Genomic DNA, 26523 nt, shown 5'->3' with positions numbered 1-26523 from the left:
GATGAGCATGAAGTCACAGTGATGAGATTTTGCTTTTGCACCGTTCAGCTTACAGAATCAAGTGATTACTTTTAAGAAAAAAATTCTAATTTCTAAAATTGGCTAGTCACTGAAACTTTGTATATTTTCAAAGAAAAATAGAAAAAATTTGAGAGTGTAGAACAAACTGGCCAGTACAACTGGAACATTTCTATTATTAGAGCAGCAAAACCATTAAAAAGTTAAATAATGTCTATATGAGTTATAAAAATCAACAAAATAGGAAATGTGGTCTAAAATGCAATTTTTTTCCCTTTCCTTCAAGTTCTTATTCCCTGATGCTGTTTCTGAGAAACCATTAGATGGAACTACTTCAACAGATAATAATAATCCTCCATCAGAGAGTGAAGACTATGTAAGTTGATTTGGAGTTCAATATTAAAGTGTTTTAAATGCACTGAATTTCTAGAGGTTCTATATATTTCTAGTTTAGTAGCTTAATATCTTTTTGTTTCAAAAATCACCTTGGGAATTTTGGATGGGAGATCATGGTTTCCACTTGGATAACTAGCACAGATACGTATTTTTGGGTAGCAAGAATTTTTCTGGAAACAATGAAAAAATAGCATGAATATACTCTACACAGCTGTAGGATTTCCCTCATTGTAGAGTTTTGGTGAAGTCATTAAATTTGTGTTTTTCAACAGATTCTTTTCTATATTTTAAAACTAGTTAGTGAATGGACAACTCTTTAATGAAGTAAAATATGTAAAATTAGGTAAAATTTTCATGGTCTGTTTTGTCTAGTCTTTGAAAAATTAAGAAGTTGAAGAATTTACATGACAAGTGTAGATATATATCAAACTTTACAGTAGTTATTGTTGAGAAGTAGATTTCATGAGGTGAGAGAAAAAAGGAAAGGCTTTTTACATTTTCAGTTTAGAGAGTTATGATTTTTGTTTTTTTAGATGTGCTCATTTTTGTAATTAAAAGATTTTTTAAAACAAAACACGAAATTTGGAATACTTCCTAAATATTCCACAGAAGAAATTGAAAGCTATAACTTTAGCTTCATTAAACTATAGCTTTATCTTTTTTAATCTTAGTAGAAATCTTGAAAATGTGGGACTTCCTAAGAATAGTTTATGCAGTAGTGTATTAGACATTTGATAATGCGTAGTTTAGGTGGGATAGGTTAATTTTAGAATTAAACTCTCTCCCTATGAACTTTTCAGTTATATGTGTAAAATATTTTGGTAACAAGTTTGCTTTGTTTCTATTTTGTTAAATTTAGAATCTCTACAATCAGTTCAAGTCTGCACCATCTGACAGTTTAACATACAAATTGGCTTTGTGTCTCTGTATGATCAATTTTTACCATGGAGGGTTGAAAGGAGTGGCACACCTCTGGCAGGAATTTGTTCTTGAAATGCGTTTCCGATGGGAAAACAACTTTCTGATTCCAGGGTAATAATTTCAATTTCAGTTGTTTGGATAGGATTTTGTTTGTTAGCAGACATTTGACTTTTGACCTATTTTTTCCCCCTTCTTAGGAAATCTGCGCTAAGAAAGTGGCAAGAAGCTTAGATGTGATTTATGTTCAGAGGTGTTCACTGCAGCAAATTTATTAATATAATAGAAAAAAAGGCAAAACCTAAATATCAAACATAAAAGAATAGTTAAATAAATTATACTGTATCTCTACAATAGAAAATTACCAATTGATTACAATTTTTTTTGCAATAATCTTTAATAACAGATGTTCATATTGTTTCTAATAAAGTAGAATATACTAATGCATATACAAAGTGCTTTTAATTATGTTGCTATATTTGTATAGGAAAAAGATTATAAATACTGTGAAATGCTATTAGTTTTTCCCAGTGTGAAATTATATTTTTATTTTGTTCTTTATACTTTTATGCATTTTCAAAGTCTTTTGTAATAAACCTGTATTTTGTAATTGACATTTTACTTAATCAAACAGAACATTTTCATTAGTACATAGGTTGATATTGCATAGTTTAGTGCTCATCTACCCATGCTAAGATAGGAGGATCATGATTTTGAGCAATATAAAATGATTACTGATCCAAAAACATTTATATCATTTGCCAGTCTCTGCTTAGCTGGATTCTCTCTTGGTTTTAGACAGTTCACTCTGGAACGTTTTACAGACCCGGAAGCATGCTGAATATGAGGGAGTGCCTCTGGCTGATTGCTGGGAATCTAGTGGTCTAGAGGAACCTAGAACTAGAGACAGTCTGAGGTCCTATTGAAATACAGGTGGAGATCTTGGTTTTTACAGTGAGAATCCACTGTAAGAATTTAGTACTGAATACACAAACTGATTTATTTTGTATGGTGTGAAATACTGTGTGCTAGTACTTCCTGGAGTGGGTTCAGGGGCTTTTTCTCATTTTTAGTTTTTGTCAGCCTGAAAACTATCACTAATTTGCTGTTATGTTTTGAAGTATCTATTATATTTGCTGTTGGCAATTTGTCAACGAGGAGCATAAAATAAATTTTCATCTTTTAATTCTATGTGCTCCCCCTCTGGAATTCACTTACCTTACCTGTGGAAATCTAGTTTTGATTTCTTATCAATATAGCTAAAAATTGTGGTATATAGAAAATAATCATATCTGAAGCAATTTTACTAAAACTAAGCCTTCTTTTCTCCTTACTTTATCTGATAGATTAGCAAGTGGTCCCCCAGATCTGAGGTGTTGTTTACTGCATCAGAAACTACAGGTAAAGATTTCTCAATGACATAGATAAATGTGGTCTTGATTTAATCAGAGATTATTCTAATACTAAATGTAATAATGGGTTACGTGCTGTACTCATGGTGCTGCTGTAGGTTGCCTATACTCAGTAGTCACTGCAGTTCACAAAGTCCTGAGAAGTGGAGAGTGAAAATTAAATATTCAAGCAGTAGGTAGATTTTTATTTTTCTGTAACTAATTCAACTATAAATGTTATTTCTCTTTTCTTAAGATGTTAAATTGTTGTATTGAAAGAAAGAAGGCACGTGATGAGGGGAAAAAGACAAGTGCTTCAGATGTCACTAATATATATCCAGGGGATGCTGGAAAAGCAGGAGACCAGTTGGTGCCAGATAATCTAAAAGAAACAGATAAGGAAAAGGGAGAGGTAGGAAAATCTTGGGATTCCTGGAGTGACAGTGAAGAAGAATTTTTTGAATGTCTAAGTGATACTGAAGAACTTAAAGGAAATGGACAAGAGAGTGGCAAGAAAGGAGGACCTAAGGAGATGGCAAATTTAAGGCCAGAAGGACGGCTCTATCAGCATGGGAAACTTACACTGCTGCATAATGGAGAACCTCTCTACATTCCAGTAACCCAGGTAGGATGCACTAGTTCTTTCCATTTTAATTTATTTTGTGGTTTATATAACTTCATCCTAGTAGAAGATAGTGCTTTGGGTAAGGACAATTATCCAAAAAGTCTATGTTTAGGCCAGGTGTGGTGGCTTACGCCTGTAATCCCAGCACTTTGGGAGGCTGAGGTGGGCAGATCACCTGAGGTCAGGAGTTCAAGACAAGTCTGGCCAACATGGTGAAACCCTGTCTCTACTAAAAGTACAAAAATTAGCTGGGCGCAGTGGTGCACACCTGTAGTTCCAGCTACTGGGGAGGCTGAGGCAGGAGAATCATTTGAACCCAGCAGTGAGAGGTTGCAGTGAGCCAAGATCGCGCCACCACACTCCAGCCTGGGCAACAGAGCAAGACTCTGTCTCAAAAGGAAAAAAAAGTTTATGTTTAAAGATAAAGATATAGACTGTGTTTAAAGAAACTAAAGGTAAGGATTTCCCAGTGACACAGATAAATGTGGTCTTGATTTAATCAAGGACCTTTAAAAGATTGGACAAAGTCTGTGTTTAAAGATTAAAGAAATCTAAATAAACTTTTGGGGCTTTTAGGTTTGCCATTTCTGTAATTGAGAAATGTTTTGAAGTTTAAGTAGATCACCTCAACATATATAAGGTGATTTGACATATATAAGATTATTTGTTAAACTGAGCAGTGAATGCTCAGATGTTTAAAAAAGAAAATCCAACTGCACTTAGGTATGTTTTTGTTTAACTTGTGGACAAAGACTTATGGATAGGTGCAAAAAAATAAATCCTCTTTTGCAACCCAGAACTCATTCTTCAGTATGAGTTTTGATACATATAAGAAGGGATATTATGATACCTGAGACAGTTAACTGATGGGAGTATTGATAGCCATAAAGGTTGGTCCCAGGCCAGGGGCAGTGGCTCAGGCCTGCAAGCCCCACACCGAGGTGGGAGTATTGCTTGAAGCCAGGAGTTGAAGACCAGCCTGTACAAGAAAGTAACAAACACCTCATCTCCACAAAAATTTAAAAATTAGCAGAGTATTAGGGCATGTGTCTGTAGTTGTAGCTACTCAGGAAGAGGAGTCTGAGGCAAGAGAATTGAGCCCAGGAGTTGGAGGCTGCACTGAGCTTTGATGGCACCACTGTGCTCCAGCCTGGGTAACAAAGACAGACCCTGTCTCTTAGTAAAAAAAGATTGATTCTAGGACTGTGGAAGAGATAGTTAAACAGCATGGGATATGAAGGAAATCCTCAGCAGTATTAATTTTGCATTTCAATTTCATGTTGACTTGATACATACGATGGCTTTTTGTTTTAAAGGCTTTTATCTTGAGAATGTGATGTCTGTAGTTGAAGGTATTGGCGTATTCCACACATCTGTACTATTCTTGAGTATGACCGCTTAGGGTGTCAAATTGAGAACCAGGCAGATCTACCACCTACAGTAAAAAGGACCCTAAAGTAAATTGGTTGAAGGAATTGGATCCCAAAGATTCTTGGTGAATTTTGAGGTCTTCATCAGTATATCCATATTAAAACGAGATGACAGAAGCCAAAATAAAAGAATTATGGGCTAACAGGACAACTGGATTAAAATAAGCATCAGTTTCATTAAAAAGGGCTAACTTGAAGATAAATCTTTTGACTCCAGCTCTTTAGAGGATCTGAAGTGACCTTGGTGGATTGTGGAAGAAATCACAACATGGAATTCCTTGAATAAAAATTTATTGACTTAAAAAGAAAAAGAAAATCCAAAAGTATAGAGAACAAAAGTAAATATCCTTCAATTATATGATTAGCTTTTATCTGTTCAAAAATATAGTTTGAAGTCATATACGCCATTAGGATGTAGAACAGCAATAACTCAACAACAACAGCAGCAATAGTTGTTTTTAAGGGTTTCGTTTTGGTTTTGTTTTTTTTTTTTTGACACAGAGTCTCTCTTCGTCACCCAGGTGGGAGTGCAGTGGCATGACCATAGCTTACTGCAGCCTTGACCTCCTGGGATCAAGCGATCCTCCCACCACAGCTTCTCAAGTAGCTGGAACTACAGGTGCATGCCATCATGCCTGGCTAATTTTTTGTGGTTTTTGTAGAGGTGGGGTTTCGCCCTGTTGTCCAGGCTGGTCTTAAATTCCTGAACTCAAGCTGTCTGTCTGCCTCAGCCTCCCAAAGTGCTAGGATTACAGACATGATCCACTGCGCCCGGCCTGAAAACATTTTATTGTGAAAATTGTAATCTAGTAAAAATGAAAGAGGCTCAATGCCTGTAATCCCAACACTTTGGGAGGCCGAGGTGGGGTCGGATTGCTTGAGCCCAGGAGTTCAAGACCAGCCTGGGCAACATGGTGAAACCCTATTTCTACCAAAAAGAAAAAAAAAAAAAATTAGCTGAGTGGGTTAGCGTACACCTGTAGTCCCAGCTACGCAGGAGGCTGAGGTAGAAGAATCAATTGAGCCCAGGAGGTTAAGGCTGCAGTGAGCTATGATTGTGTCACTGTACTCCAGCCTGGGCAACATAGCAAGCCCCTGTCTCAAAAAAATAAAAAGTGAAAGCCACCGTCCACTAATTTTGACTCGCATTCCTTGAAGTAACTAACAAGTCTTATTGGTTTGGGTTATATTTCTTATACCTGTTTCTCTGCATTGATATATAATACATATATGTGTGTGCATATTAATACATGGTTTTATGGATTTTTTTTTTTTTTTTTTTTTTGAGACAGGATCTCATTCTGTTGCATAGACTGGAATGCAGTGGCATGATCATGGCTCACTGCAGCCTTGACTTGCTGGGCTCAAGTGATTCTCTGACCTCAGCCTCCCAAGTAGCTGGGACTACAAGTGCTCACCACCACGCCAGGCTGATTTTTTCACTTTTAAAATTTTTGTAAAGATGGAGTCTTGCTATGTTGCCCAAGCTGGTCCTAAACTCCTGACCTCAAGCAGTACTCTGTTTTGGCCTCCCAAAGTGCTGGGATTATAGGCATGAGCCACTGTGCCCAGCCTTAATTTCTTATGAACAATTGGTGTTACCAACCATATAAATTTTTGCTAGCATGATGGTCAAAAGTAGTATCTCAGTGTTTTAGATTGTATTTTTCCGAATTTTCATGAACCTGAGCATCTTTTAATGTGTTTTTTAGCCATCCTTTCCTGTGAATCGCCTATGATTTTTCTTCTAGGTTGCTCTTCTGTTCTTATTGATTCATATGAATTCTTCATATTTTAGATGTAAATCTACAGTTATATATATTGTATATGTTTTCTGCTAGTCATTTTAAAAACATGTTCATGTATTAATTATTGAGTTATAACTTAATACAATAAAGTGTACAAATCTTGGCTGGGCATGGTAGCTCATGCCTGTAATCCCAGCACTTTGGGAGGCCAAGGTGGGCAGATTGCTTAAGCTTGAAAGTTCAAGACCAGCCTGAGGAACATGACAAAATCCCATCTCTACAAAAAATACAGAAATTAGCCGAGCATGGTGGTGTGTGGCTGTAGACCCAGCTACTTGGGAGGCTCAGGCGGGAGGATGGCTTGGGTCCAGGAGGCAGAGGTTGCAGTGAGCTATGATTGCACCATTGCACTCCAGCCTGGGCAACAGAGCAAGACCCTGTCTCAAAAAAAAAAAAAAAAAAAAGAAAGTGCACAAATCTTTGGTATACTGCTTGGTGAGATTTTTCATATTGATACATGTATATAACTACTTCCTAGATCAAGATACAGAAAATTCCCATCATCCTAGAACAGTGCTGATAAATAAAACTTTCTGTGAAGATGGAAATTCTCTACATTCTCTGTCTTTCCCATTCAATACAATAGCCATTATCCAGATGTAACTATTGAGTGCTTGAAATGTGGCTAATGTTTCTAAGGAATTAGATTTTTAATTTTAATTTATTTAAATTCAATAGCCAGATATATTGGATAGTGAAGCCCAGTAGTCCCCTCCAGCAACTCTTTCTCTTAACTTTTATCACGATAGGTTAGTTTTTGTCAGTTTTTGAACCTTTTAAATGGCACACTTTGCTTACTCTTTTGTATATAAATGTAATCATACATTGTGTACTCTTTCATTGTATAATCATACATTGTATACCATTGAGCTTTTTATTTACCGATTTTGAGAGTCATCCTCGTTGTTGCAGGCTTCAGTGTTTGTGCATGTGTTATTACTTTGTAGTATTCTATTCTATGAATTTGTCACAACTTGTTTATCCATTCACCTGTGATGTGTATTTGGATTGTTTTCACTTTGGGCTAATATGAATAAAGCTGCTGTGAACATTCTTGTTTCTTTTGGTAGACACAGGCACTCATTTTCTTTTGGATATATTCCTAAGAGTAGAGTTATTGGGCTATATGGTGCAAATATGTTTTGGCTTTAGTAGATCTATCTAAATAGTCTCTCAAAGTGGTTGAACTAGTTAACCTTCTCACCAACAATTTATAGTAGTATAGTTATTCTACAGAATCCTCCCCATTTGATGTGTTCTCAAGACCACTCCCAGGTTAAGTGATTTTCTAGGAAGACTCATAGGATTTAGCCTGTAATCATGCTCGTGGCTGTAATTTATTACAGGAAAATCAGCAAAGAGAAAAGGCACATGGGATGAAGTTTGGAAGAAATGAGGTTTAAGCTTCCAAAAAGCTTCCCCTAGTGTAGTTACACAGAGTGCACTTAATTCCTGTTGCAACAAATTGCGACCACATGTGTGAAATGCTCTCTTCCCTGGGAAGCTTGTTAGAGGCACAGCAGTGGGAGTTATCAGGAGGGGCTGGTCAAGTAGACATCCTTTGCTTAAGCATAAGGTTAACCGTACCAAAATCTAGACTCCCATAAAGAAAGCAGGTGTTCAGCATAAACCATATTATTTGCATAAACTGTTTAGGCATAGTGAGTCATTTTTATCAGTTCTGGGAATGGTGGGAACCTTCTCAAAATCCAGGTTCTCAGATACCAGCCATAGGCCAACTTTGCAAGCAGGACTTTCTAAGAATGGCAGTCTCAGACCTGCAGTGTTAACTCTTTTCTGCACACTTGATATTTTTGGTCATTTTAATTTTTGCCTTTCTGAAGGGTAGGAGGTAGGATCTTGTGGTTTTACATTTTCCTGAAGCATATACAGATTTTTTTATATTTATTGCCCATTTGTCTATCTTCTTGGTGAAAAGCCTGTTCAAGGCCTTTGCCTATTTTTTTTTTTAAAGCAGTTGTCTTTTTTTTCTTATTACTTTGTAGGAATTCTTCATATATTCTGGATATGAGTCCTTAGATACTTGTATTGCAAATATTTTGTTGCTTATCTGTTCACTTACTACTTCTTTTTCTTTTTTTTTTTTTTGAGACAGAGTCTCACCCTGTCACCCAGGCTGGAGTGCAATGGTGTGGTCTTGGCTCACTGCAACCTGAGCCTCCCGGGTTCAAGCGCTTCTCCTGCCTCAGCCTCCCGAGTAGCTGGGGCTACAGGAGCGTGCCACCATACCTGGCTAATTTTTTGTATTTTTAGTAGAGATGGGGTTTCACCATGTTGGCCAGGCTGGTCTCGAATTCCTGACCTCGTGATCTGCCTGCCTGGGCCTCCCAAAGTGCTGGGATCACAGGTGTGAGCCACCACGCCTGGCCTGTTCACTTTCTTAATGATGCCTTGGGTTGAAGAGGTGTTCTTAATTTTAATAGTCTCATCTATCCTCCTTTTTCTTAGTGCTTTTTGTGTTCTGCTTAAGAACTCTTTACCAAGTCCTGAGGATATTTTCTTTTCTTTTGGAAGCTTTATTGTTTTACCTATATCATTTGTTTGTGACCTACCTCAAATTAATTGTTTGGTAAGAGGAACAGGTTAAGATTCTCTTTTCTCTATAGGGAGATTGAATTGTTCCACCCCCACTGTTGAAAAGATCTGCCTTTTCCTATTGAGTGGCAGTGATATCTTTGATGTAAATCAAGCAACTGTATGTGTGTTGGCCTATTTCTGGACTATTTTTTCTGTTCCATTGGTCTCTATCTATTGTGTGCCAATAATATACTGTCATCATTATTGTAGCTTTATAATAAGTCCATCTGGTAGTGTAAATCTTCTAACTTTGTTATTCTTCAACATTATCTTAGCTATTCTAGGTCCTTTGCATTGTTATATCAATTTGAGAATCAGCTTGTCAACTTTTATAAACAAACACATATTCAAAATCTTGCTGGGATTTTAATTCAGATTGCATTGAATTTGTAGATCAATTTATGGAGAATTGACATCTTAATATTGAGTCCATTAAATATCTTCAATTTTATTTAAAGTTTCTGTTCATTTATCTCATTAGTGTTTTAGTTTTCAATGTAGAGGTCTTACATATCTTTCATTAGATATACTTCCAAGGTATTTGTAATTTCTTAAATGGTTTTATAAATGGTATTTTAAAAGTTCATTTTCCAATTTTTTTCCCTTGATAGATATAAACAGTTGATTTTTATATATTGACCTTGGTTATAACAATCTTGCTACATTCACTTATTAGTAGTTTAGAGATTATTTGGAGTTTTCTACATACACAATCATGTCGTCTTTTAGTAAAGATGATTTGAATTCTGATTTTGCAATCTTTATACTTTTGAATTATTTTTCTTATCTTATTGCACTGGCTAGGACCTCCAGTACAGTGTTGAATACTGGACATTATTCTCTTGTTCCCAACCTCAGAAAGAAAGCATATGATAGTCACTGAAGGCACCTGATACAGACATCACTTATATTAAGGGAGTTCCATTCCTAGTTTGCTTAGAGTTTTGTTTTTTGTTTTTTTTTTAATCACGAACAGCTATTGCTTTTATCAGATGTTTTCCTATATATTAAGGTAATCCTATTTTATTCTCCCTTATTCCATTAATGTGGTTAATTGCACTGATTGATTTTTGAGTATTAAAACATCCTTACATTCCTGGTATACATCCCACTTGGACTTTCCCTTTTTATATAGCTGGATTTTTTTTTTTTTTTTTTTTTAGGATTTTTATATTCATATGTCAGAGGTATTGACCTTTCTTATGTTGTCCTTGTCAGGGAAGTGTCCCCTCTTTTTCTCTTCTCTGGACAAATTTGTATAAGGTTTTATTTCTTCTTCAAATGTTGAACATATTCACCAGTGAAACCACTCAGAATCTGAAGTTTTGTTTGTAGAAATATTTTCAAATATAGACTTACTTTTAAATTAGATTTCTTTAATAGATAAAAAAACTATTCTGATTTTTTATTTCTTGTATCAACTTTGGCAAATAGTGTTTTTCAAGTAATTTTTTATTTTTCTAAATTTTATATTTACTGGCATAAATTATTTCATAGTATTCTTTTATAATCTTTTCAATGATTATAGAATCTATAATGATATTGCAGTTTTAATTTTTAAAATTGGCATTTGGTATATTGTCTCTTTTGTTCCCAATCTATAAGAGGGTTTTATTAATTTTATGAATCTTTCCCCTGAAAAAACAACTTTTGGTTTTGTTGATTTTTCTCTGTTGATTTTGTTTTCTATTTCATTGATTTCTTTTATTATTTCTTTGCTTCTACTTTCCTTGGAACTAATCTGCTATTTTTCTAACTTGTTTTATTAGAAGCATAGGTAATTGATATTCAACCTTTGTTCTCTGACATGTTACATTTTAAGCAGTCTCCTTTATTTGGGACTCAGATGTCATAATTCCTGAATATGTTCTCTTAACTCTTGCCTCTTCACTTTTTTTTCATACATTTTATCTTTTTGCATAGTGACACGGGATTTTTCTCGGCTGCTTTGCCAGCTGGGGCCCTCTGTGGCTGGTGATGCTTCCGCCCAGGCCTCACTCAGCCCTGGGCCTGCTGCAGGAGGTGCTCTGTCCGCCAGGCTTGTGCACCAGCTTAGCTCTCAGCTGGGCTGAGCGTGCCCTAACTCGAGCGTGCCCTAATCCACCTGTGTTACAGCTTGCACCCACATTCAGTGGTTCCTGAGTTCTTGTCCCACATCCAAGAAGAATGAATTTACGTTGACAATCAAAGGGTAAGGAAGGTGGAGAAGAATTTTATTGAGTGACAGAAACAGCTCTCAGCCGAAAGGGGCTGCAAGGGTGGTCCCCCACCTGAAGTCAGGTGGTTTCTCTCTAAGTATGGCTGGGTCCAGAGCTTTTATGGGCTCAGAATGGGGAGTGCTTGCTGATTGGTTTGTGAGTATGCAAAAAGGGCTAAAACAAAGGCACCACTCAAAGGGGGGGCATGACAATGTATAAAACCAATTAGGGAAGGATAGGTGTATGTAAATAGGTGAAGGGTGAGGATTACTCAGAGGAAAGCATGCCAAGTAGGAAGAGAGTTTCTCAATCTGGTCTGTGGATTTACCTGGAACTTGTACCATGGCTTTCAGGCTTTAAACTATCTTTGGTTTGAAGGTCAGATTTCACTGAGGACCTGCCTCTTATCTGCCTAGGCATTTGACTTTTTCCTGCCACTGTCAGTAGCATTATGGGAGAATCTTTTGACAAATTAATTTACCTTTTTTGTTTATTCTGTTTGCCATTTTTAGTTTTGTTTTGTGTTTTCTTGTTTTGGGGGATTTATCACACTTTCATTTCCAAGTCCTAAAAATGATTCTTTTCTTGTAAAGAAAATGGTTCTTGTGTTGTACATGCAGTATTCTCTCTTGCCTCTGAACTTTCCAGTTTCCTCATACGGAGTCTTAATTTGCCATTGCACACAAGATGGTTGTACTGACAAATTACTGTTGATGAAAAAAAGTTATTATCCTGAACTTTCTTTTAGAAAATGTGCTATTGTAGAGTAACAGTGGTTTATTTGCCATTTGCTAAGTCAATACTAACAGAGTTTTGCTTAATATTTTTGGCATTTATTCTTTAAAATTTGTTTATTGGTACATAATATTTGTACATTTTTATGGGGTACATATGCTATTTTGTTACATGCATAGAAAGCGTAATGATCAAGTCAGGGTGTTTGGAGTATCAATCACCCTGGTAGGTGATTGATAAATCTGTCACTTATTTATCATTTTTATGCGTTAGGAACATTTCAAATTTTTTCTTCAAGTTATTTTGCAGTATACAATACATTGTTGTTAGCCATAGTCACCCTACTTTACTATTGAACATTAGAACTTATTCCTTCTATCTAACTGTTTGTATCCATTAGCTAACCTCTCTTCATACCACCCCTCACCAACACACACACACATACACACACACACACACACACACTTCTCAACCTCTAGTAATTATTCTAATTTTACGTGGTTTTTATTTCATTTGCTTTAAGCCTACCAAACCTATAAGGAGTCACAGCATGATAGTTAGGAACACTGTCAGTGAAGTCAGATTGCCTGAGTTCAAATTCCATTTCTACCACTTAGCATATGTATGGCTTGGGGTCATTATTTAATCTTTCTTTGCCTTAGTTTTTTCAACTATAAGTTCATAGTACTTCCTACATCATTTAAATGACATAGTACCTGGTAAGTGATTAACATAATGTCTAATTCAAAATGAACAATTTTTAGCTATTCTTCTTCTGAGGACATTTTCTTATATAAGTGGCTATTATTGCTCCTCAAGATGCAAGGATTACTTAGTTTTTGTAGCTAGTCTTTATATTCTGAAATGGGTTGATGAATTATAATATTTGTACAGGGAGTTGTGTGCTTTCCATTATATCCCTCAACTTGGATTTTTTGTGGTATATGATAATATGCTGTAATAGTCATGAATTTTAATAAAGTACCAGGTATAGTGAAATAAATAATAATTTGAAACATGGATTCTGTTAACTTTATTATCCATGCTTATATTGTTTCTTTGCCAGGTATAATTTACTAGGTTTGGTTTTTGTTTTGTTTTTGATAGCCCATATGCTATTTGCTTTATTATACCTTTTTCAAAGTAAGTTAGAGTTTAGGTTTTTCATGATTAAATTTTAGTGTTAGAACAGAATCTTCTAATGCCAGAAACCAAGTGTATAAGTGCATATTTGTTCTTTTTTTTTTTTTTTTTTGAGACAAGGTCTCGCTCTGTCACCCAGGCTGGAGTGCAGTGGTGCGATCGTGATCTTGTCTCACTGCAACTTCTGCCTGCTGGGTTCAAGTGATTCCTGTACCTCAGCCTCCTGAGTAGCTGGGATTACAGGTGCCCGCCACTAAGCCTGAATAATTTTTGTATTTTTAATAGAGATGGGGTTTCGCCATGTTGGTCAGGCTGGTCTTGAACTCCTGACCTCAAGTGATCTCGCCTCGGCCTCCCAGACTGCTGGGATTACAGGCTTGAGCCACTGCCCCTGACTCCAAATGTATATTTGTTCTAATCTTGCTATGGAGAATGCAGTTGGTATTGAGGTCTTGTATAGACCTGGGTTTTAGGATGTAGCAGAACTGGATTAATATCCTGCATCACCATTTATTAACAGTATTGCTAGTACAAGCTATGTTACCTTTCTGAGCCTTGTTTTTCTCATCTTAAAAAACAGTAATAGATTAATTTGCACATTCTAGAATTTTATGCAAATGGAATAACATTTTTTGTGTGCATTCTTTCAGCATAATTACCTTGAGATTCACACGTATGTATCAATAGTTCATATATTTTTAGGTTTAGTCGTTTTCCCTTGCATGGATATACAACAGTTTGTTTATCCATTCACTCTTGATAAACATTCCAAAAATAATGGGCATAAGGAAGTTTCTGAGGTGATGAATATATTCAGTATCTTGATTGTGTGATTATTTCATGGGGGTATAAACACACACGAAAATTTATCAAATGTGCCTTTAAATTATTGTATGTTGATTATACTTCTAAAAAGTTGTTTAGGGCTGGGTGAGGTCGCTCGTGCCTGTAATCCTAGCACTCTGGGAGGCCAAGGCAGGTGGATCACCTGAGGTCAGGAGTCCAAGACGAGCCTGGCCAACATGACGAAACCCTGTCTGTACTAAAAATACAAACATTAACTGGGCATGGTGGTGCATGTCTGTAACCCCAGCAACTGGGGAGGCTGAGGCATGAGAATTGCTTGAACCCAGGAGGTGAAGGTTACAGTGAGCTGAGATTGCGCTGCTGCACTTCAGCCTGGGTGAGAGTGAGACTCTGTCTCAAAAAACAAAAAAAAACCTTTAACAAAGGAAAAATGAAGGTGTTTCTGTCTTGTTCTAACACATCTGCAGTTTTAAAACCCTACTTCCTTATCTGTTTAATAAATAAATAAATACTGAATTCTTAAAAAGCAATAATAGTTTATATTACTCTAGTTTGTTCAGGATTAAATCACATATCATATTCGAAAACACTTGGCATGTAAGTGTTCAGCGAAAGTTAATTTTTTTGTATCCTTTCTCCCTTCAGATTTTAATTAGTAGTAGTCCCCTCCCCCACCTTTTTTTTTTTTTTTGACTCGGGGTCTCACTGTGTTGCCCAGGCTGAAGTGCAGTGACTCAGTCATAGCTCACTGCAGCCTCAATGTCCCAGGCTCAAGCGGTCCTCCCACCTCAGCTTCCTGAGTAGCTAGAATTATAGGCGCCCACCACCATGCCCAGCTGCTTATTTAATTTTTTGTAGAGACAGGGTCTTGCTTTGTTGCCCAGACTGGAGTCCCTATTTTTCATAAGCTAATTGTACATTTGTTTCCTTGGTTTGACTGGGTTAATAAACAGTCTGAAAAGTTATTTTGGAAGCTCAGGCTTCTTCTTTCCTGAAATAAAAATAATACTTTTTAAATTTAATGCTTTATTTTTCTTCAAAAGGCTGTGCTCCCTCTCTTATTTCAGATGCTTGAATTTTCACATTGAATTTATAGTCTAAATATGGACTGACTTACTCTTCTTTCAATGTGCATCTTATGTATTTAGAAATTAATTTTTATATTTTGCCTTTAGGTAAATCTAGGCAAAATTTTAGTCCATTTTACTTTCTTATTTTAAGGTTAATTTTATTTGAATTATAATCATTATAAGTGTACTTATATGAAATGGTTGAAATTCAAAATGATCCCAGTTGAAACCAATGTAATTTCAAGCTTTAGAAGTTAGCTGAAAATGTGCCATTAATCAGTTGCCTCTTCACTGAAAAATAATGACTTTATATAGTTGCTTCATAAGAATTCAGACATACTTTTGTGTTCCATTTATGTAGACTTAGGTCACAACATAAAATACATGGCTAGAAAAAGTTTGAAGACTTTACCCCAATATACTAGAGCCAGGGCTAGAAAAAAATGTCCTTAGCCAGTGGATTGGAACCAAGCTAGTAATTCTTTTTTTTTTTTTTTCTTTTGTGACGGGATTCTCACTCTGTTACCGAGGCCTGAGTGCAGTGGCGCGATCTTGGCTCACTGCAACCTCCGCCTTCTGGGTTCAAGCGATTCTCCTGTCTCAGCCTCCTGAGTAGCTGAGATTACAGGCATACACCATGCTCGGCTAATTTTTGTGTCTTTTTTTTTTAAGTAGAGACGGAGTTTCGCCATGTTGGCCAGGCTGGGCTCAAACTACTGACCTCAAGTGATCCGTCTGCCTCGGCCTCCCAAAGTGCTGGGATTACAGGCTTGAGCCATCACGCCCAGCCTCAAGCTAGTAATTCTTAAAGTCAGCATTAAACTGATGTATGTCCTAGATTCTCTTTTCTGTTTGCTGCTTGGTAGTTTTGCCACTTGGTGATCCTGGGCAAGGCACTTTATCTCTGCACCTCATTTTCATCATTTGCAAAATTCCTTTACCCCTCTCAGTGATCCCATGGGTCCATGTATATAAGAATGCTTTGGGCATATTCAGAAACAGTATATGTGAAAATGTATGGCCCACATGCAACTTGCTGCTTATTCTCCTCTTTATCATGTTCTTCTCCACTTATAAGTGGCTCAGATTTCCAAGTGGGAGAGATAGTCAGTGTCCTCTCAATATCTCTTTCCTTTCCTCCCATCCTGTGATTTCAGGGCTGTAGGCCAATGAAATGTAGCCCCTTCTTAATAGAAAGAATGAAGGCCTTTGCTTTTGAGTATACTCCTTCATGAGAGATTGAATATAATTTGTGAACTTGACCGAAATATTTTGAGAAATATACTGACCTTTCAAAGAGAAAGTATGAAGCCTATAATATAACCTAAGTATTTTGTCTTTAATTGCTAGTATCTACTGAGCATGTGCCAGGATCTGTTCTTCACAACAGTGAGTCACAAGAGGGCTGAGTGATTGCCCAAGGTCACAAAGCTGGGATTCAAACACATAGCATATGGTTTCTGGAGCCCAAGCTCTTAACCATTATACAATACTATGTTACAGGTTGTTATTCAACCTTAAATCTCAGTGTGAGATTCTTGCTTGGTACTTGCAGGATAATTAAAAGTGATGCATGTTCATTGTAGAGAAAAGAAAATAAAAACTCTTAGTTCTATAACCAGAGATGATCATTGTTAGAGCAATTTTTTTTTGGAGACAGAGTCTCGCTCTGTTGCCCAGGCTGGAGTGCAGTGGCTTGATCTCGGCTTGCAGCAAGCTCCACCTCCTGGGTTCACGCCATTCTCTTGCCTCAGCCTCCCGAGTAGCTGGGACTTCAGGCGTCCACCACCACGCCTGGCTAATTTTTTTGTATTTTTAGTAGAGACGGGGTTTCACCATGTTAGCCAGGATGGTCTCGATCTCCTGACCTAATGATCCGCCCGCCTCGGCCTCCCAAAGTGCTGGGATTACAGGCGTGAGCCACCGCGCCTGGCCTTGTTAGAGCAATTATTTCCCATTATTTCTATATCAAACCATTTCTATTACTTATAATTAAAATTTTGTTGTAGCTAGTGATGACATATATAATAATATCATTAGGACTTCATTTGTTTATCACTAATAGGCAGGAAAATGTTGCTCAGTGGACCCAAATTCCTCTGTCTTTTACTATCAATCCTCATCAAGGGAAACATGGTAATATTATCTGTGAGGGGGAGGAGGCCCGAAAGTGATATTTATTTTTCTTAGTTTGTTACCTTTTTAATGTAAGTTCTAAAAAAGTTAACGCATTTCTCTGAATTTTTAAAAATACTCATCTTGTGACTGCTAGAGCTGAAATGAATGTTGTCTTTATTCTATTTTTACGGTACTTCTTTTTCTAAAAAGGGCTGTTTGTGAGCTTTGTCCTTTTGTGCTTCACAGGAACCAGCACCTATGACAGAAGATCTGCTAGAAGAGCAGTCTGAGGTTTTAGCTAAATTAGGTACATCGGCAGAAGGGGCTCACCTCCGAGCACGCATGCAGAGTGCCTGTCTGCTTTCAGATATGGAGTCTTTTAAGGTGGGTCACACTTGCAGAGCTCTGGGGTCTATTTTGAGCTATTCTAGGATGAAACTGTGAAAGTCACTCTGTAAAGTGTTATAAAGGCCTGAATGTCTTTTTGTTAAGTGTTTGGATTTCATTAGTAGTTCAACACTCTGCCGCCATCCCCCCAGAGGACATAGTCAAACTTGTTTCTTAAGTTTTAAAAAAGCAAAGATCCAGTATTATTAATAGTTGAAAGTTGAGAATAGAATCATTTCTATATGTGAATTGGAGTGGTTTCTTTGTTTGTGTTCAGCCAGTTTAATGGAAGACTTTTAGGAAACTTAGGATTTAACATGGGTCACTTCACTCAACGAACTTTTGAGCGCCTATTGTGTACCTTGCACTGTGATTAGATGAGTTAAGAAATACAGTGTTTACCCTCAGTTACAGTCGATTGAGGTTGTGGGAGGAGACATGTAAGGAATTGTCATGAGTTCTCTTATGAAGGCAGGGTCAAAAAGACTGACTCTGCTGAGTAGGTCATGAAAGGTTTCTCAGAAGAGTCACTATTTGAGATGAGTAGGCATTTGCTATCTGAAGAATATTTTAGGGTTGGATATAGGTCTATATTTCGAACATATAGGATTCACAGAATGGTGACATTTGGCTTATTAGCTTAAAAACTAGGAATGAAGAAAGGACTTTTGTTTTTGAAAGCAAAGGCAAGTTCATGTATATTTTAAAACCCCAAGTGGGTAGCCCCATGGGCTACAGGGCTTCCTTTCCTACTGCTGATACTCTGAACTATCCCCAGGCCCAGACTTCCCTCTTTAACCTGTGGTGGCCTCCACCTTCCCAATCCATGGCCCCTACTCAGTCCTGCTTCTGTACTATTTAGGCCAGTGTGAGTTTGATTTTTCTCTGAAACACCTGTGTATTATTTTTAAACATAAACACTCCACAAACACCTATGCCACTTTCATCCTTTTTTGCTAGCAGATTTAAGTGACAATAAAAAGGAGACTTGTTTCCTGCTTATTTTACCCATCTTTTCTAAATGAAAAACGTCTTAAGAGCTGTATGTTTTCCTTGGAGACTAAAATGATACAGAAAATCTGCAAGTTCTATACTGCCATGTGACAAGAAAGAGATAAGTTGCTTTAAAACAAATAGTTGGTACAGTGGATAAAGAGAAGCCAGTTGGCTCTTGGGGCACATGTCAAACCAAAATGTAGAGAAGGGAATTGGCTTAAGATGTGTGTGCACAGCAGGAAATACCAGCCTCCGCAGCAGTAATTTTCCATCTGACCTCTAGCTGCCTTCAGAGTCATCTTTCCCTGTCCTGCTGCAGTGTCTTTGCAGAGGCATGCACGGGAGGACATTCCAAATAGGAACTGTGAAAGTTTTTCCCCATGGAAACATACTAGTTCTTCTTGGTAAGGTTCTATATAGTTCCTCTAACACTGCACTTCAGCAAAACTGTGATTCATTAGACTATTTTGGGCTAACCTGGGTACCTGCAAATCTTTCATGACATTGTTTTAACCAGAAAATAGACAGTAATTTAAATAGTCAACGTACATATACACCCATATGTAGAAATCAGATAATACATTTAAGGAAACATGAAGTTATTCTAAAATAGATATGGTTGCCTTTACTTTTTGTATAGGGATGAGTTAGGGGCTCTTGAGAGTCCCCAGAGCATTGGAAGCATACTAATATGTGCCTGGGCACCTACACCTACACCTCAGAGTTCCAGAAGGAGAGGGTGGATTCTGGGGCATGCCCTTGTGGTACATACCTTCAACAGTAAAGAGAAGATAAGCTCAAGTGAACCTTGGCTTTCTCTTGGTAGCTATGTTCAGCCTAGTATAGTCGGGACAACCAGAAGGAAGAATTTTGGTATGAAATGCCTTTCTTCAATATAATCTATAGTGTATGAGTGAATATTATTTTCTTTTGAAGTTTATGCTCTTTACTCCGGGCCTCTGGTTTCCTAGGATGTTTTCATGTGGGTATGATGTTGACTGATTAAGATCTAGATCTTTATACATGAATCCTGAGTCACCTAGTATCATGAAATAATCTTGACCCACTGCTTTTGCCATGGACCGTATCATAACCCTTTTACATTTGTGTTGTTGACAGTCAGTGAAGGATCTTCTAGGGGGTATGCCCTCAGGGGTATATCCTAAGATGGTAGGGATGGTCATGCTGGTAGCCCTTGAGCCCAGTGAGGAGGAACTGGTAGTTTTACTCTTCACATTTAAGACAGAACATTCTCATCATGGTAGTTTTCATGCCCATCCTTAGGACTCTACTAGTACATCACTGGAACACTTGCAGAAAGACCTCTGTGCCTTACCATAAACACTGGGAAGCCTCGTCTTTTTTTCCAGGCTTGAAGTTAGAATCACTGAAAGGTTTTTGGCATACATCATCATTAATTCAATAGAACTATCCACTGAGTAAAACTTTAATCAGTTTGGTTCCAGAAGCCTGAAAAACAGTAGTTTGAATTCCAACTCGTTAACAGCACAAAAGCAATTAATTTGATGGTAATTTGTTATATAAAGTACAAGAATTTGATGGCAGAATAGAACAGTTTTGAGGTTAGCTGACATTTATTGCAGAACCAGTATTGATTTATTGAGGAAAAGAAGAACAGCACTTTTCCATCACTGTGTTATTCTGATCATGTGGTGTATTATTTAATTTTTACTTTTCTTAGTATTGAGTAGTTATTATACTGTAATATGAAACTAAGCTGTGTAACCCATAATGTGTTTAAGGAAATGATTTTCTCTTTACATCGAGTTTTTATATCCAAATTCATTATATGAAAATGTTTTTTCTATAAAGCTGAGAAAATAAAAATGAAATGCTTTTGGTACTTTAACATCTGACCTATTTTAAAGGTGACATCCAAATTCATTTTACGTATTAGATTGTAAAGATTCGATAGGCTTTTTTTGAAAATATAATTTTGCAAACAGGCTTATCAGTAACTGTTGATTTTCATTTGATTCTGCTGAATTTTTTTGTCTTATTTTAGGCAGCTAATCCAGGTTGCTCCCTGGAAGATTTTGTGAGGTGGTATTCACCCCGGGATTATATTGAAGAGGAGGTGATTGATGAAAAGGGCACCGTGGTGCTGAAAGGAGCACTGAGTGCCCGGATGAAGATTCCAAGCAATATGTGGGTAGAAGCCTGGGAAACAGCTAAGCCAATTCCTGCTAGAAGGCAAAGGAGACTCTTTGATGATACACGGGAAGCAGAAAAGGTAATTGAGGTTAGAATCTCTAATACTAGAATGCAAATTACTGTTCTTGTGATTTAGGAACTCACTGTCATAGACATGAGAGCTTTGGACACACTTGAGGTGCAAAGCATTGAAATTCAATGAGCCTTTTACATATCTATTCACATTTAAGATACTAGAACTAGTTGCAAATAGGGCAAATAACAGGCATGCATATTTTAAACAGACTGCTTACCATTGAACTGTCTCACAGTATATGTTAAAAGTGTTAAAAATGTGTATGTCCTTTGAGCTAGCAGTTCTATTACCAAAACATTTATTAAGGAAATAATGAGAAATATACAAAGATCTATGTATATAAATGATGTTCAACAAAGTTCTTAAGTGAAAAAGTAGAAACAACCAAAGTTTCCAACAACAGGGACTTGGTTCAATAAATTATGGTATATCCATTAGTGGCCGGCTTTGCAGCAGCTATTAAAAAACATTTGGAGTTATGGAGAATATAGTGGCACCTGTCTGATATTTAATTGCCCTGCACACCTTCCTACCTCCTCCACCCCCCCAAAAAAAAACCCATGAAATCAATAAGTAAATAAATCCATGTATTCAGCATTACTAAGAGATAGAAATTTCAGTGACCTTCAAATTAACAGTAAATAGAGAAGCCAAATTCCAATGGAGCTCCCCCTGGCTGTAAGTCTATGTAGATACAGTGAGTAGGGGGCAGGAAAAGAAAAAGAGCCAAGAGATACAGAAGACTTAGATGAAACACAAAGTCACCCCAGAAAGAGAGAGCCTAACACTACATGCCAAAACACTGAACACAGGTAGGGTTTGCTAGTTCACAGCACTTGCCACAAGGAAGGGACTTGAATGTAAACAGGGCTAGAAGGCCGGGCGCGGTGGCTCACGCTTGTAATCCCAGCACTTTGGGAGGCCGAGGCGGGTGGATCACGAGGTCAGGAGATCGAGACCACGGTGAAACCCCGTCTCTACTAAAAATACAAAAAATTAGCCGGGCGTGGTGGCGGGCGCCTGTAGTCCCAGCTACTCGGAGAGGCTGAGGCAGGAGAATGGCGTGAACCCAGGAGGCGGAGCTTGCAGTGAGCCGAGATTGCGCCACTGCACTCCAGCTGGGGCGACAGAGCGAGACTCCATCTCAAAAAAAAAAAAAAACCCAAAAAAAAAACAGGGCTAGAAATGGAGCCTTGGAGAAAATCAGATATACAAAGAAGGAATGGATGGGAATGATGAGAAAAAAGGAAGTAAGAGGGGAAAATTAAGGATCTTGCAGAAATGAAAGAAAAACAAGACAACCAGCCTCCCTCATCCCCCTCTATCCATTAAAGAAACTTCAGAAGAGGGCACTTTGAAGCTATTTGTGATATTACTAGGAATAGAAGAGAACAGACCACATCCATATAAAACTACTTTACAAAACAGAAATGCAAATCAGCTCATTTCAGCTAATGAAAATATTTCCCAGAAAATCAGTCACAAAACAGAAGAAAATTGTAACATAACATTCCAAACTGAATCAGATATCCTCAAACAGTTAAGGAGGATATGAAAAAACCATGTTTAATCAGAAATACTAAAATTGAACAGAGATGGAACAAAAAACCCCACAAAGAAATGAAACCACAACTGATTTAGCTCAGGATAGAAGTAAAAGCAAAAAGACAACCATACAAAAAATAAAGACTAAATTACAAGAGGCCCAAGAAAGAATAGATTTATATTTAAATTTTATAAAGGGCATTGAAGAAAAGTGGGCAAAGAGCCCAGAGAATGAAAATGAGATATAGGAGTAAAAGGAATTGAAGAGAAAGTAGTATAAATGAAAGATAAGAAAAGTCAGAATATTCAATTCATTAGTTTCCTTTAAGGAGAAAAATCAGAATACTAAGACAGAACTAATACAGTCCCTATGGCTTAACAAAGAGGATACGTTTTAAGAAGCTCCTCATTAGGCAATTTTGTTATCTTGGGAACATCATAGAGTATACTCACATAGACCCAGATGGTGTAGCCTACCACTCAGGCTAGAAAATTAATGGAATACAAACTTTCTATTAAACAGTATGGGTGAAAGGGGAAAATACAAATTGAAAGTACAGAATTTTTGAAAAACAACGAGGATGAAAACGCTACATATTAGAACCTATAGGCTATACTTAAGAAATTGATGAAAGGAACTTTCATAGCCCTATATCAGTAAAAACAAAAGAATGAAAATTAATGAATTAAATTCCTAACTAAAAACCCTAGAAAAAAAGTCAAATCAAAAGAAAACAAAAGGAAGCAAATGAAAAGGAGAGAATGATGAAGTAGAGAACACAAAACAGATGAAATTAATGAGTTCAATCTAGTTCTTTTAAAATCAACAAAATAGAGAAGCCATTAGCTAATTTAATCAAGAAAAGGGAAAGCACATATATATAATAAAATAATAAATGACAAAAAGGGCCTTAGTCCTTTATCAGTAGTTACTAATATTAGTAACTACTGATAAAGAGGAAATGTGTTAAAAATACTACTTTGCACATCTCTGTGTATGTAAATTTGAAAATAAGTTGAATTAGACAATTTCCTACAGAAATTCCCACCAAAAATATAATTTATATCAAAACTATCCCCAGTAAAAACAGAAAGTATAAACAGACAAATTTTCATAGAGACAATTATCAAGGAACTGCCACATTAAAAAGAACCAGGCCCAGGTGGTTTCACAGGGAAATTCAGCTAAATATCAAGAAACCATATAGTCCCAATGCTACATAAATTATTTCAACACATAATAATTGGAGGAAATTTTCCAACTTCTTTCTGTGAAGCAACTATAACATTGGTACCTAAACCTGATAAAGATAGCATATCTTTAAAAATAGCAGACCAGTAATACTTAAGAAATTTAATGCAAAATCTGAAGTAAACAGACTCTAATATCATTTTAAGAAAATAATACATGTTGATCAAATATGAGGATGGTTATTTAGAAGTCTGTTTATATAATTTGCTTCATTAATAGGTCTAATCAGAAAATTGTATCTCTATGCTGAAAAAACTTTTGATAAATTTAACTTAAAACTCTTGGGAAAAGAGTGGAATAGATGGCTACTTCCTTAAAATAAGAAAATATATAGAAACTTTAGTCCTAAACACAGCATCTTAATTTGGGAAGCCTTAGGGGGTCACTAAGGTTAGGAACAAAGCAAGGATGCCTGCCATCTCCACTGCCAATCAAAATTGTTCTGCAGGTATTAGCTAGTGTAATTAGCAAGAGAAAGCAGAGGCATGGGAGTTGAAAGAAGAACCCTGTTTGCAGTGATATGACTCTATACTTGGAAAAATTCAAAAAGTCAGTGTTAAAACTAATAAAAACAAAAGAATCCAGCAAGGCAGCAGGATATATAGTTAACATACAGTAATCAGTAGCATTCATATACACTAACAAACATTTAGAATATCTAAATATAATTTTCATTATAAGGGGAAAAGTAAAATACTTAACAGAAAATGTTTGAAATCTTAATGAAGAAAATAAAACGCTCCTCAAAAACACACTTGAATAACAGAAAGATAGCCCTCAAACTCCTAGGCTCAAGTGATTTTCCTGGCCCAGTTTCCTTAGTAGCTAGGACTACAGGTGAACACCATGATGCCCAACTAATTATTTTTCTTAATTTTTTATAGAGACTAGATCTCACTGTGTTGCTCAGGCTGATCGTAAACTCCTGGCCTGAAGCAATTCTCCTGCCTCATCTTCCCAAAGTGTTGGGATTACAAGTGTGAGCCACCGTGCTAGCCTATGCTTTACTTATTCCAAAAAATAACAAGAATGGAAAGAGGAAAAATAACCTAAACCTGAAAGCAAGTTGAGATACATTAATCCAGCTGTATTTTAAATGAGTAACGTAACCACACCGACGGGGATTGGTGAAGAGAGGATGGAAAATCTAATCCAAGTGATTTATCGACACATCAAATGTGTTTGACTGTATACTCTCAGTTGTGGTGGGGGATGGGACTGCAAAAAAAATCTTGAGGCCAGGCGGGGTGGCTCATGCCTGTAATCTTAGCACTTTGAGAGGCCGAGGTGAGATCACCTGAGGTCAGGAGTTCGAGACCAGCCTGACCAATGTGGTGAAACCCCATCTCTACTAAAAATACAAAAATTAGCTGGGGGTGGTAGCACACGTCTGAAATCCCAGCTACTCAAGAGGCTGAGGCAGGAGAATCGCCTGAACCTGGGAGGCTGAGGTTGCAGTGAGCCAAGATCGCGTCACTGCACTCCAGTCTGGGTGACAGAGTGAGAATCCATCTCAAAAAAAAAAAAAAAAAAAAATCTTGAACCTTACTATCTAAGCTTGGTTTTTGTAATGATATGGGTAGAGCAATTCTGAAACTCTTTTAGATGTATTATTGGTTGGGTGAAGTGAGTAACTAAATGTGTTGGTGGTGTTGGAAGCCAGAATTTCTTACTGTGGAAGTGAGATGCAAATATGAAATACAGGAAGGCAAGGAAGAACCCAGTGGCAATGAATTGGAATTGGAGGTATTGGTGTGGACTTACACGGGTTTTTAAAATATGGATACGTATGTGGGTATGGACATAGTAACTGTTTGTGTAAATGTATATACACAAGCAAACATTCCCGGGCTTTCTTCTGAAAGAGTCTAGAAGCACTGACACTCTCATAGCAGTGAGCACACATAGCTTGATTTTTTTTTTACACATTCCTTTTTTTACACATTTACTTTTAGTAACCATGCTTTCCTCAGAAAAATGACTGATTTCAAGGTTGAGGCAAGGAAGGTACATCCTGGAACATCCTGGATTGCTCGACAGTAAGGAAGTGCTTTAAAAAAAGATGGGGCATTTCATAGAGAGCTAACTTGAAAGGACTCACATTGGCCAAATCTGGGACAATTTTGAGTTCTAAATATTTAAGGACAGGAATGATTATAAACTGTTGGAAAAAAATAGGAATTCTTGGAACCATATTGATAATTAATGGATAAACAAAGAACTAGGGGAAAGGGGACGTCATTTCCTACAGAACAAAGATGAGTAGTAAATGTAGAGGGTATGCTGGAGTTGGAAGTCTTCATTTTGCAACCATGTTCATAGTAAGGATTGGTTCAGCAAGAATCATGAATATTAAGTCTAGGTGGAAATTTGAAGAGCATCATATTGCATGATTTTTAAGTGTTTCTCTATAGAATGCTTCTGTATTGCAAGGAAAGTGGAGAAATAGGACAGTATCTCCAAATTAACATCACCAATAAGGAGTAAATGGAGATCGTACACATTGGGCTGTGATACTCTGACGGAACCAACACCACTTACATGCTATTTGGTTCAGGAATGTAAAATCTTAGTCTAATTGTGAGGGAACATTAGATGAACCCAAAATGAGGAACATTCTATTTTTAAAAGATTTTGAAAAAAGAAAAATTTACACAAGTTTGGGGGCATATTAAAGACACAGGAGCCAACTGAAAGAGTTCCCAACTGGCCAAGACTGCAACAATTTGAACAACAAAATAAAATAATTTTGGATTGTAACTAAGAGTACAAAATAAATATCCTTGAGTTCATACTGGTATAAATAATTGATTGGATATATAAATTAATGGGATAGA

The 26523-nt window shown here is 36.9% G+C and overlaps 1 protein-coding gene and 1 non-coding gene across 3 annotated transcripts in view; both read left to right on the top strand.

Annotated features, from left to right (window-relative positions):
- The window catches only part of RAB3GAP1 (RAB3 GTPase activating protein catalytic subunit 1), a 120381-nt gene that overhangs the window by 82721 nt on the left and 11137 nt on the right, over positions 1 to 26523 (top strand). For both annotated transcript variants that reach the window (XM_030800922.1, XM_030800921.1), the window contains exons 14-19: positions 305 to 394; positions 1274 to 1446; positions 2679 to 2733; positions 2980 to 3348; positions 17502 to 17639; positions 20665 to 20892. In XM_030800922.1, the coding sequence (XP_030656782.1) occupies positions 305 to 394; positions 1274 to 1446; positions 2679 to 2733; positions 2980 to 3348; positions 17502 to 17639; positions 20665 to 20892 (1053 nt within the window). The remainder of the gene's footprint in view (positions 1 to 304; positions 395 to 1273; positions 1447 to 2678; positions 2734 to 2979; positions 3349 to 17501; positions 17640 to 20664; positions 20893 to 26523) is intronic.
- On the top strand, positions 4063 to 4191 carry LOC115831956. The gene has a single exon (XR_004027441.1). It is a non-coding gene; the product is annotated as a small nucleolar RNA SNORA40 (small nucleolar RNA).

The sequence above is a fragment of the Nomascus leucogenys genome, chromosome 20 (assembly GCF_006542625.1).
Source record: "Nomascus leucogenys isolate Asia chromosome 20, Asia_NLE_v1, whole genome shotgun sequence".
NCBI classification, from domain to species: Eukaryota; Metazoa; Chordata; class Mammalia; order Primates; family Hylobatidae; genus Nomascus; species Nomascus leucogenys.
The sequence above is the reverse complement of the archived record's forward strand: the minus strand, read 5'-3'. Positions and strand labels throughout refer to the sequence as shown.